The sequence below is a fragment of the Syngnathus typhle genome, linkage group LG4 (genome assembly GCF_033458585.1).
Source record: "Syngnathus typhle isolate RoL2023-S1 ecotype Sweden linkage group LG4, RoL_Styp_1.0, whole genome shotgun sequence".
NCBI classification, from domain to species: domain Eukaryota; kingdom Metazoa; phylum Chordata; class Actinopteri; order Syngnathiformes; family Syngnathidae; genus Syngnathus; species Syngnathus typhle.
In genome coordinates this window covers 21,908,150-21,920,887 of record NC_083741.1, presented here as the reverse complement: position 1 = coordinate 21,920,887, position 12,738 = coordinate 21,908,150, and the positions used below count along the sequence as shown (strand labels likewise).

At 41.5% G+C, this 12,738-nt stretch overlaps 1 protein-coding gene across 2 annotated transcripts in view; it reads left to right on the top strand.

Annotated features, from left to right (window-relative positions):
• The first annotated feature begins 9,560 nt into the window (after positions 1 to 9,560).
• nav2a (neuron navigator 2a) overlaps positions 9,561 to 12,738 on the top strand; it is a 47,524-nt gene continuing 44,346 nt past the window's right edge. For both annotated transcript variants that reach the window (XM_061275775.1, XM_061275774.1), the window contains exon 1: positions 9,561 to 9,836. In XM_061275775.1, coding sequence (XP_061131759.1) covers positions 9,639 to 9,836 — 198 coding nt within the window. In that variant the 5' untranslated portion in view covers positions 9,561 to 9,638. The remainder of the gene's footprint in view (positions 9,837 to 12,738) is intronic.

The window sequence follows — 12,738 nt, the reverse complement described above, 5'->3', positions numbered from 1 at the left end:
TCTGTTTTGCGTCACAAAGTACCCGTTGCAGTTTTGCTAGAACCTTTAAGTGTCTGCTCGTGTAATTGAAGACATCTGAAAGTTCGGCTTCTGTCGTCTGGAGGACATGATAGTGAAGAGTAAATATTGACAAAGAGGTCATCCACTTTCAAACAAAGGAAATAGTTCATGTCGAAGCGCTAAGAATAAAAGTCAGCGAAAAGGAACAGCTTGCAATCTCCACCAAGTTTAACATTTCCAATTGAACAAATAGAACAGTCGAGCTTTTGAAGTTTCCTCCTGATGCTTGCGAGAATCATAAAGAGAGAGAAACTGTTTGATTGTAAAAGCAATTTCCTCCACAATGAGAAGTTTATTGCTGTGGACAGTTTTTTTTTTTTTTGTTTCACATCACACCCTATTAAGACGTCTTCCCTCCTCGACTTGAAATACAGCTTAGTCAATTTGGCAACGTCTGGGAAAGGCCAAGCATATTCATGTTTAATCGTGCATATTTTAGTGAGGCGATATTGTTTCATGGAGGAATAATAGGCACACCATTGCGTATTTATTCTTGTACTGTAAAAAGACCGAGCCTTGCTGTTGACTTAAGTGCCGGTCTCGATCGGGTCTGATGAGACCCTAAAGAGAGGATCCATGTTAGAGACGTTCAAGCTGTGAACACTTTTTTTTTCTATTTGCACCACCGCACTGAGTACCTAATGAGCACAAATAGCTATTTTCTTGTCTTTTTGTGGCTATGCTGTCAAGTGATATAGTGGGCATGTTGCCATGGAAACAGCAGACAGAGACCACGAGCAGGAGATGGTCCTCCCTCAAGCAAGGGTGTGCGTGCGTGTTTGCCATTAAGATTCCTGAGTTGTGTAGAACAATCGGTGTTTTGTCTCTTTTCATACAAATTTGATGCTTTTGAATCCGCAACATTGATTCGATATCACTCTGAAGTCTGGAAGCGTACACCAGCCTTGCTTTTTAATTGATGATTCACCTGCTGACAATTCTTGATGCATCGTTTCATCTCGCCATCAATAGTTGAGTTCGTCGTTGCTAGGTGACCCCTCCGGCGACCCCCTCCCTAAACAGAAGCGTCACGATTCTCCTCAAAACGGACGCATTCACACGTTGACACTTTTGACCTCGACAAGATTGCTTGAAAAATAATGTTGGAGCAAACGAGCCGTCTGATTGGTTCCCATGCTCAGAGTCTCTGAAGGTTCATTCAGCCTGAGGCGAGAGAGCTCCGACACACACGGTGTGTGTGTACACACCTATCAGCACAGTGACAAATGGCCTCATCATACACTCCGAGAACAGAATTAGGTCAAAGGGGAGAAAAACAAAACAATAAGAGAAGTGAACATGAAAACATCGGAACACGTTTCGTCGTTAACTCATCTCCTATTGGAGATTCATAGAGACAAGCCGCACTAAGATTTTAGTCCGAGTCCGTGTTGATTATCGTAATTACTGGCGTCGACTGGGAGATCTCTTGAGGGACCGAAAGACGCTGATTCAATTGGAATCACGCCTTTCAGCTGCTATCGTGTCATGTAGAGCACCAGCGATCACGAACGCATGATCACTTAGCTCCTTTTCAATCTTAGCACAGTTCATTTGTCGGCAATGGCTGTTCAATCGAATATTAGATTTTGAAGCCAAGGAAAAAAGTGTATCTGTGGATTTAGAAAAAAAAATATCTCCTACTCAAAGATTTTTTGTTGTGGTAAAAGTCACCAAATTATTAACTTGCAAATCAAACTACCGTATTTTCCGCACTATAAGGCGCACCGGATTATAAGGCGCACCTTCAATGAATGGCCCATTTTAAAACTTTGTCCATATATAAGGCGCACCGGATTATAAGGCGCACCTTCAATTTTAAAACTTTGTCCATATATAAGATATATACATTTGGCCCGCGAGCCGGACTTTGAACACGCCTGCTGTAGTGGCTCAATATTCGTCCGTATATAAGGCGCACCTGATTATAAGGCGCACTGTCGGCTTTTGAGAACATTTTAGGACTTGAGGTGCGCCTTGTAGTGCGGAAAATACGGTATCTTAAATGTTTTGACTCTGCGCGTGCACTTTTCGAAGGTCCGCTCCAGGGCAGCACACCGCCGGGGGTCATGGCAATATCACCTTCTTGTGATAAAATAAATTGAGAAGCAAAGACGGCAATTCTCCAGACAAACAGAAATGCCCCGTAGAGGTTTAAGGCTTCACAGCGAGCCGGCGGCGCCAAATGAGAATGCTTGACCTGCAAGGTGAACAGAGATTACCTTCTCACAAACTCCATTGCCGGTGGCCATGTCCCTACTGCCGCCTCCATTCCGTGTCAAGAATAAAACAATTGTCTTTCGTGGGATCCGCATGTCAACATGGTGACCCGACGAGTAGTAGTTGGTCTGAGCCGGGCTCAGTTAATCAGCAAATTAAAGGTGGAGTTAAACACATTGAAGCTGACATTTATTCTTTCTTTTTATGCACAACTCTAATCCCATTTGGGGTCATTGACGGGGTCTTGGTTTAAGATTGGCCGAGCATGCTCTGGGCAGGTTCTACTTCCTCGCCGTGAATATAATGTGTCTTTGTGTCATTTGGCATTTGACTTGGAAGCGCGAGAAGGAAACATTTGCAAAGGCGGTTCGGCCGAGGAAACGTTCTTCCCTCAAGCTGAATAATAAACTTCAGTCCAATTCTAATTACATCCCAACTCTCCATACCTTGACAAGTACAAAACGGTGAAGTTCAAAGTCTCAAACTTTTTTTCCTCACTTCAAACCCATTTTAAATAATTCCCTCATTTTCAATGAATCCACTGATTTCAGACAGAGCTGATTAACGAGGAAGGAAGGAAAAGAAGATTGTGTGTGCGTCCCCGGCTTCCCCTCTGAATGAACCAATCTATTCCAAACCCGGCCCAGTGTTGAGATTGAGGAATGTTCTTGTCCAAATACATTTATTCAGGCCGCGTGGACGTGAACGGCGCTACTTAGACTTAATTTAAAATCGCCGCACGGATCCCTGCTGCTACTGCGACGAAAGGGCAAAGCAGTAGTTGCGGCTTGGTGGTGAGAATCATGGAGTGCGTCCTCAAACGACACCTCCTTGACTCGGATTGGTCGGCGTTCGTTTATTTTGTCTCGTCAGCTCTGTTTATACCCACGCGGGATGTCGCTCACTCGCAGCATCATACGCCAAGCGTGCTTACCTGCAGTTCATCGTGTTGTACACGAGCATGTAAGCCGCCCGCTATTCTCGAATGGGACCACAGGGGCCGTGGGATCCCATCATGTAGGCCCATTTCAAGGGTGCTCGTGTTTTTTATGTCTGCTTGTGTGTGGGGCGGAGAAGGCGCTGGCAGCGACGCTGATGTGATCCGACACGGTCGAGGCTCGTAAAAGGATGCTTCAGGCTTCGGTGGCTCCCGGCTGTAACCAGCAAGCTTCAGCCCCTCCTCAGCGTGTTCCTCCCTCTCTCTTCCCATCCTCTGTACATCCCCCCCCTCAGAGCCTCCCGCCATTCAAATGTGTTTTTCAAACAGTTGCTTCCCAGAAATGGCCAAATTATTCTCGCGCTGTTGTACAGATAATTGTGTTAAAAATATGATTCATAGTAAGTTGATTACAAAAGGAAATTCTATTTTTTACTGGCATGTACCCGTTTTGGGATCTTGATCCAACCCTAAAAATACAGAAAACAGGTCACATGTTATTCAAGTGCTAGTTAGCTTTTAACATTTATGCTATCAAAACAAAATATTCGCATAGCTTTCTATACGTTGTAAACTAACAGGGTAACAAAAAGTGCGGAATACAGAAATATATCTTTTGGTGTTTTAATCATCATCATTATTATTCAAAGTCAAAGTCAGTCAGCTTTATTGTCAATTCCTTCACATGTCAAGACACACAAAGAAACCGAAATTACGTTTTCTCTATCCCACGGTGACAAGACATATTACACGATAGACATACAAGTAAACGACACAATATAAAAACAAGAAGGCACAGACACTATAATAATAATAGAATAATAATAATAAATAATAAATAGAATGAGTGATGAATATTAATTTTTTATATATATATATATATTTATAATATATTTATTATTATTATTATTATTATTATTATATACTTATGGTTTTTGTCATCCTCCACAAAGATTACAATTATTAATAGAAAAATCAAAAGTAATCAAAAAACTAAATGACAACAACCATACAAGTAGAATTCAGTAAGAGTATTTGTACTTTGTTGCTTCCAACTATTGTTTTGAAAGACCTTGAAGGCTATTTGGGTCTTGGGTGAGCCTTCTATGTGTGTGTCCTTTTCCTCACCCCTAAATTTGTCATTTTTAACTCGAACCTGGTGTGAATGTTTACTCCAGAGTCCATGTAATTGCTCCTTATAGTCTTCATCTTTCCAAAATATTGCAAGCTCGCGAGCTGTCATAATAAACAGACGCCCGCTTTGATAGCAACAAAAGTTCTGGGCTCACCAAAGCAATGACACCGTCCAGCAAGCCGCGCGATTATTTACCTGTGCTGTCTCTTTACATTAACACAATTTTACATTTCCAAGTTATTATGTCTGATCTCGAGTCCAGTTGGTGTCTATTCGGGCCCGCTCGGAATAGATATTTATTTCTCTTCCTGAAAGAGCGCTAGAGGTGGCTGCTGTGGTCAGGACACACATGTTGAACAACCCGCCAGGTCTTGTGCTGGGAAATCACATTGGGTGACGATCACGCCTCTTTTAGTATGTCCGTATGTGTGACTGGCGTGCAAGATTCAATACAGCTTGAAAGTTCCTTTAGTCATGCGACTAGTGCTCATTGCTCAATCAAATTTGTCGCGGTTCACAAATCATTCCCCATTGAGATGAATTGAACTGTATCAGGCTCGCTCATCCCTAGTTAATCACATAATTAAATCAAATTGTACATAGAAATGGTCCTCGGTAAGCGGCAGTTGAATTAGTTGAAAAATTACCGTTTTTTTCCATGTATAATGCGCCCCCATGTATAATACGCACCCTAAAAATGGCATATTGATGCTAGAAAAAAGCCTGTACCCATGTATAATACGCACCCAAATTTTGACTCCTACTTAAGTCCGTAAGTGTAAAATTATTTCAGAAAAAAGATCATCTTTGGGAACAACCGGATGTTATTCTGCCGGTCAGTATCACTGCGCATGCGCTAGCAAACTCGATAGCAAAGAAATGTTTTGGATTTGTGTAGGGTACATTGTGACAGCAAACGAGCAGATGATCGAGCAAGCGTCTGATACGAGAGCATTGTGTTCGTATGGAGCGTGTTTGAAGTGAACAGCAGAGAAGAAAGCGCATCTGTAATGGCGGCCTCCGTATGATATCCGGATTTAAAAAAAAAAAAATGTACCCATGTATAATGCGCACCCCAGATTTTAGGACAATAAATTAGTTACATTTTGCGCATTATACATGGAATAAAACGGTATATATGCCTGTCAATAGAGTTGTATGTCTACATATGTTGCACCACCTTTTTATTCAAAAATCTATTTGTCAAAGTTCTTGGATAGAGAGCTTTTGAGTACTTGAATTTGAAGAGATAATCATCAAAATAGTCTATAAAGCCAGTTAAATGAAATGAATGTGCATAACCTTGCTCACGTTCATGACTTTTTGTGGGTTCGGCATAATGGGAATTTTTTTTCCCTAAAAACCTTGAATGTTCAAGACATGGTGGAAGATTGATTTGATGTCAAAGGAACTTTTAAGGCAATAGAACACGGCCTTGAGAAAGGTGTACGAATCGGAAAGAAAAAGCCTCGTAACCTTGAGCAGCTCGTTCTTTGCGTCATGCTGTCACACACATTCATTCTTTCTATCGCTTCTTTTCTCTCCTTTCATCCCCGCGTTGGTTGTTTGCTGCCAGGTTGGCAGAAAACAGGATTAGCCCGGTGAGCAGAGTGGGGCAACATGGAACGGGTTCCCTGACCCGACCGGCATGCTGGTTCAGAGGCAGACTGGAGCCAGTCGCTAAGCTCTTTAAAGGATTGCATAGTGTGATAAAGAGCGCGTATTCTAATCTGATCTCCAGATTGGCGCTGTCAGAATCAGTCGATGTACATTTCAAGGCGCATCTGCTCCGCCAAAGTCACCCAGGCCACGCGGCTTCCTCAGCAAGAGGGAGATATTGCCTTTGGGTGAAGTGTGTAGCTGGGGACAATGTCATTAAAACCAGAGCTGGAATTATAGACAATTAAATTAGGGAGATTATTCAAATTACTTATCATGTTTTATTATTGGGATATTTAAATCAATCTGATCTTGTATAAATGCAAAGAGGGATTTACTAAAAGGATGCACTTGAAATTGCAGGTGCAATTTGTTTTTTTTTAGTAGCCAGTTTATTATTAAACTTTTGTTTGTATGCGTTGGTGGTGTGGCAGTTCCACTCACCATGCATTAAATCCCACTGTTGCTAGGTAACATGGTTCCTGGTATCAGGCCCCATTCTCAAATATGGTCGGCATTCAGTGCAACAAGAATTGAGATGTGCCCTCGCCCAAATTTACAAGCTAAGCCTGCTTTTATTTCCGATCCAAAAAGTACAGAAATGGGAATTGTTTACAATTTATGAATCTCCATTTTGGCTGGCCATTCTGCTGGTGGGCCCGAACATTCAAGTCCGATTCGCATTTTCTCCAGAACATTTTCTAGCGCCTCTATAGGTTTGTTTTTTGGTGCCACTCCTCGATTTGAAACATCTTCCCACCATCTGCCAAATTAGAGGCTTGCTGCCTTCCTCCTACCAAGCTTTGAACATTCAAACGACTTTTAAGATTTCTTTTTTACGACTCTGAAGAAAAACTGAACACTTAGAACTACTTGTTGACTATGGAGGTCTCCATTTCCTAGCCTGGCATTACGGCAGGTGTGTTACATCACATTTATTTTTATTTCCCCTTGCCCAAAATGTCTTTTATTGCCTTTGCGTCATTGTGCAAGGGAGGAGAATTTATTGAATGGAGGCTGTGAGTAAGTGGTGCTAATCTGGGTGGGCAGCACTTGGCAGCCATTTGTGTTTTGGTACCCCGCAGCCATGAACAGGCTGTAAAGCTGACCCGGAGCTCCCTCGGCGCTTTAACCGGATTTGGGTCCAAACTGTTGATCTTTTTCAATCACTCAGCCAATATGAACATTTGCAGCCCTTTTAACATGCTAGGTCAGCACTTTTCTGCCTCAACGTTAGCCAAAAACCAAATGTTAGCCAAATGCTAGCCAAAAGTTGCCCTCCTGAATGAACACGATTTTTTTTATTTTTTATATTGTTTGTGTAGTAGTCGTCCCACCCACGTTAAAAGCCCCGAAATGAGCATAAAAGGAAAGAAGTTCAGTCTGACTCACAAGGAGGATCTTTTCGGAACTTTTAACGCAGGATTATTTGATACTCGCCGTAATCTCTGTTGACAATATCGCCATAGTTACAGTAGAGCAGCACCGACACAAATGTCCATCCCACGCAGATGTTTATTATTCCAAGCAGGAATACAGAATAAACACCAAGCAGGCTTGCAGAAAGTCGTTTTAAGTCTCGCCGTCAATAGCGGGCCCATTTACAGCTAAACTATTATTAGACGACAGTCTTCTGTCGTCAGGTAACTTCAAAGATGCCTGCGTGCAAATACTTTTTGCTCTTTGTGGATCATGGGAAAATAGTTCCCTTCCCGTGATGCTCATGTTTTCCCATTTTCCATTTTCCGAGTGACACGAGAGGCTGTTGAGTGGCGAGCGTATTTTCCAATGGGTTTGTCTTGGTGACAGGATATGGGTGTGAGTTTAGTTCATGGTGAGCTTGACTGAAGGTCAAAGGTCAACATTTTCCTCCCCAAAGTATGATTTTCAATAATATTGGGCTTTTTGTGCAAAGACTTTCCAGTTCACAAAACATTTTTATTTATTTTTTTGATATTGAGAAAGTCCTCCAGCGTGACCCTCGTTTTTGCTCGATCAGCAATCTGAAAAACAAATCTGCAAATCAGATAAACAGATTTTAGATGCTCACCCTTTTATCTCTCGCTCCTAACATTTAGTATGTTAATCCTAATCCAGTTACAAGAATCTGTAATTATGTAAATGCTAACTTTGAATATGTGAGTTTGCTCGAGTGTGTTGAACCGAACCGAACACAAGTGCAAAGCTCCGTTTTTTTTTTTTGTACCCTCAGAAGCTTGCTGAACATCTGACCACAATCTACTAATTGGCCACTCTTACACAAAAAGGAAACCTCCGGAAAATCCAAGAGACGGCCCGCAAAGATAAATCGTCACGCAATTGAAACACAAATGAAAACAGTCAAACATCGTTTTTTTGACTTCCGTGATTAGTCTAATCGGAAGTGCCTCGACTATAATCACTGAATTATGTGCTTTGTGTGTTATTGTTGGGAGGTATTTTTAGTGTTTAGCAGCTGAAGGTTGTGTTTAAGATGTTTGTAGGACTTGTAATCTAAAATTATGCTCGGAAATAGCCTTGTCATTGGCCTTGGCTTTGAGCACCGTCAAATAATTGTCGAAGTCTTTAGTGTTTTGCGGTGGGGTTTTAAGCATTATTTCGTCTTTTATTTATTTATTTTTACACATTTTTAAGCGTTATTTTTTCTTTTATTTATATTAATTTTTTACACATTTTAAGCATTATTTTTTTCTTTTATTTATCATTCATTTTTTTACACATTTCTTAAGCATTATTTTTTCATTCTTTTTTTTTTTTTTTTTTTTTTTTTTACATCCCTTAAAAATAACGTTTTCGTTGTCTAAGGTGACTTGTGAACAATGAAGATTATTTTATAGTGGGAAATTTCAATTTGCTGCCTTTGTTGCTATAGAAGTCATATCAAGTGTAAAAATAAATTCCAGCAAGTTCAAATGTTTTTTTTCCTTCGATTTGACAGTGTACCTAATGAAGTGTCCTGCAAATTCATTTTGCTGTATTTACTAATACAGCAGAAAAATGTGTTTTCATCCAATAACTCTTTTACAAAGAACACATTGACACAATTACTTTATGAATGAGAATGCACAACATTGGGTTAAATCCAAAAGCGTGTGTGTGCATGTGTGTGTGTGTTGCTCTCCTCCTCACATATGTCAGCGCACATGTAAGCCACACCTGCTCCATAGTGGCAGGCAGGCAGGCAGAAGGAGAGCGAGCCAGTCAACTCGAGCGTGTTTGAGCCCGTGTTGTCATACGCCGAGGAGTCGCTCAAGCGAGCGTACGTCGCCTCCGCTCCCTCGACTCGTCTCGACGACGCAATCAAACAGACGTGCTGCTCTGCCTCTTGAAACATCCCCAGCTCGATTAATGACGCTCATTACCGGAGAGGGGGCTGCGCTCACTGGACCCGACCGTGTCCACTTTGGATTCCTCCCAGCTTGAAGTTGGATTTTTTTTTTATTTGCCTTTCCGGACTTTATGGAATTGTCTGCCACCCAAGAAAGATTGACATTTTATAAATAAGGAACCACTAACAGGTGGGCTCAGTGGCTCCCCTGCTGTTTTTTATTTTCGGGTGGGAGCTTAGCTCCCTTCCCTGCTGAGAGCAGATCCAGATGCACGCCAAGAGAATTTGGCGGGGGTAAGATGCCAGCCATCCTCGTGGCCTCCTCCAGCATGAAGTCAGGACTCCCCAAACCGGTACACAGCGCGCTGCCGATCCCTCAAGTCTCCAGCAGGTCGTCGGCTCTCACTGCGCCACTAAAGACCCAAATTCCATCCCTGAACCAACATTTGGGTTTGGGACGTCCGCGAGGCCCTTCAGAGATCAGGCAGAACGCTCAGGTCAGGACCAAAACTCACGATTGAGTCGAACATCTCTTTACTTTGTAAATGTGCTTAAATTTTTTTACGGACGTCCGCCAGCAATTGACATCCTCGTAATACCGTGTGGATTCAAACAACAGCAAGCGGCACAGTTCCTTCGCTGGCCCACTTATTTGGATCTCTTAGATAAAACACATATATAATGCAACGGCCTTTCACGACGTTAAGTTCAGCGGTGTTTTGCTGAGCCAAGACAGACATGTTACATTTGAAAAATCTCCTGGCCATATAAAAAAAAAAAGAAATGATCACATTTTTATCAGTGTGAACTTTTGGCCTGTTTAATCGAACACAAAGATGAATAGCAACAAGTGGATCTGTGTGTTTATTATAAAATGGAATAGTTGGTCCTGCCACTATATGTTGCTGGCATAGATAGATGATTTGTCATGTTTTCAGAGGAGACGCAATTGTAAGCAAACGTCAGCGAGCCTGTCTCGGTCGGCTGCGTTGTGTTTGCTATCTCCGCGATGCCCGCACGTGTCAGCACGGGCACTCTGCTGTGTTTGTTAAACGTTGGGCGCGCTTAGCAACGCCACACAAGGCAACCTTGTAAGGCGTTGAGGAGGCCAATACAAGCGTGCTGTCGCTTCTGGGACGGCTAATCACGTTTTCTCTCTGACCTATTTTTCAATGACTCTCTCTCTCGGTCGCTATCCCTTTTTATTGCCTCTCTCCATCCCCGCGGTGCTGATAAAGCAGTCGTCTTCACCTCCCGGCTGGCTTAACCTTTGACCTTGCATGTAGTGTCGCACCATCCATCTACTCACAACCTGCTCCTGATTGTAAACGTTTGTTCATCCTTCCCTCAAGAGAATCATAGTGTTTGTTGTTTTTAATTTTTTGGCTATTATCTGTGCGTTGTAGGCAAGGCTAGAAATAAGCGGTTCCTTAAGGACGTCAATGGAAGGTTCCAAATATGTGTAAAGGAAATGCACAATGGAAAGTGTTCATTGGAAAGTTCCCAATGGAACGTGCTGGTACTCATCTGAGGGATTAGCCGAGCGAGGTGTGCGCTACCCGTTCCCAGCTGGCCGACCCACTTGGCTCCAAACACACCGAGGTGTCGGGGACATCGGTAAAGAAGAATTAATCCGTGATAGGCACCAGATCATGAGAGGAGATCCCGTTAGTGTTTACAAGGCAGTGAGGGCATCACTTGCTCTGTGTTGTGGCACGTCACTCTACCGTTGCTGCATGTGGGAAGTCTACTTTAGACCAAAAACAAGCTCTGCAACTTTGCTGCCCTCTAGCGGTTCGTTTCTGCTATGCACCTTAATACAAAATCTGCGCACTTGTTCATTCAAGGCCACTTCTTTTTTTCCTCTCTGTCAATCAAACGTATTGTGCCAGTCCTATCATAGTTGCAATCTGTTTTTTTTTATTTTCTTCGGCAAGATTTTTTGATTCATGAATGAAATAAAATGAATCAATTAAAATTGCATTTTTAAATCAAATGCAAGACAAACATTTGTATGTTTGCACATATGTGAGGAAGCGGTTAGCTCTGTCAACTCTCCGGCAAGCTCAGCATCATTAATAAACACACACACGACCCCCGACCCCCTCTCCCAACACACACACACTACCACAGGGAATGATTTGTCCATGTGACAGCTTGATAAGGGCTCCTTTCTTGATAAGTATCTTTGGAGAAAAAGCCATCCCCTGTGCAAATATCGACTTTATTGAGGTCACAACGAAGGCTCCACCTGGAAGCCGAATCGATCTCACACTAACATTCATAAAATCTATTGGGAAGCTGAAAGGGCTCATTGTTTGGTATTTACAAATGTGATGGCCATATAAAAGGAGCAAGATTGACAGGCGATAGCCGGCATATTAAATTCTCGTTTTCTATACGAGCACCGGATGACAGTGACACGGAGGTTCATCAATAAAACATGGTCCATTATTAGAGATATTTAATTGCCTCACGTTATCATTTCACTCATTTAAATTATTTAAATTTGGCAAGATATCACAAGGGAATAGATTTGCATCGATGGTCGTATCCAGTGACTTGTGAACTCAATGAATTATTCTCAAGACAAAATGACTTATTTTAATGGTGAAAAAAACAAAATGAGTGGTAATAAAAATTGCTTGCATCATCTTTATTTTTTAAAAATGAAGACAATTTGTAGTTGTAGTTTTGACACATGAAGTCGATGCATGATTTGTCTTTGCGGGCCACATAAAATGATGTGGTGGGCCGTATCTGACCCCCGGGCCTTGGGCTTGACACCTATGTGTTAGATTATGATGTCACAATTTCCTGTGTTGGATCCTTATCAATGAAATATTGTCATTTGTGTGGTGAGTCAAGGCGCCACTGCATTAGTGTCCGTGACAAGGGAGCTATTGACTTCTACTATTTTCTGGAAACCGACCGGCTAGTGCCTCCCGCATCGAGCTGTTGGGAAATGTGTGGTTTCATCCAGTTGCATCCCATTTTAGCTCAGAGCGAATAAATCACATTTGTGGATTTATTTTGGGATAATTGTGCCATGACTTCATGAGAGAATTTTTTCTCTCTGCAATCCATTTTTTTTTCATATTGATTTTTATAATATAATACATTTTAATAAATAACATATATACACGTATGTATAGGGAGATTTTTCATAATATAATATTTTTTAATAAATAATATATAATAATTTTAATATATGTGTATAGGGAGATTTTTCATAATATAATATTTTTTAATAAATAATATAATAATTTTAATATATATATATATATATATTTTAATATAAAAGTGTAGAGTGCTTAAGCCGAATAAAGGCTAATCCTATTTACACTTGATTTGAAGGATGCAAACAATCCGATAACATTTTGTCTCCAGTCATGAGCT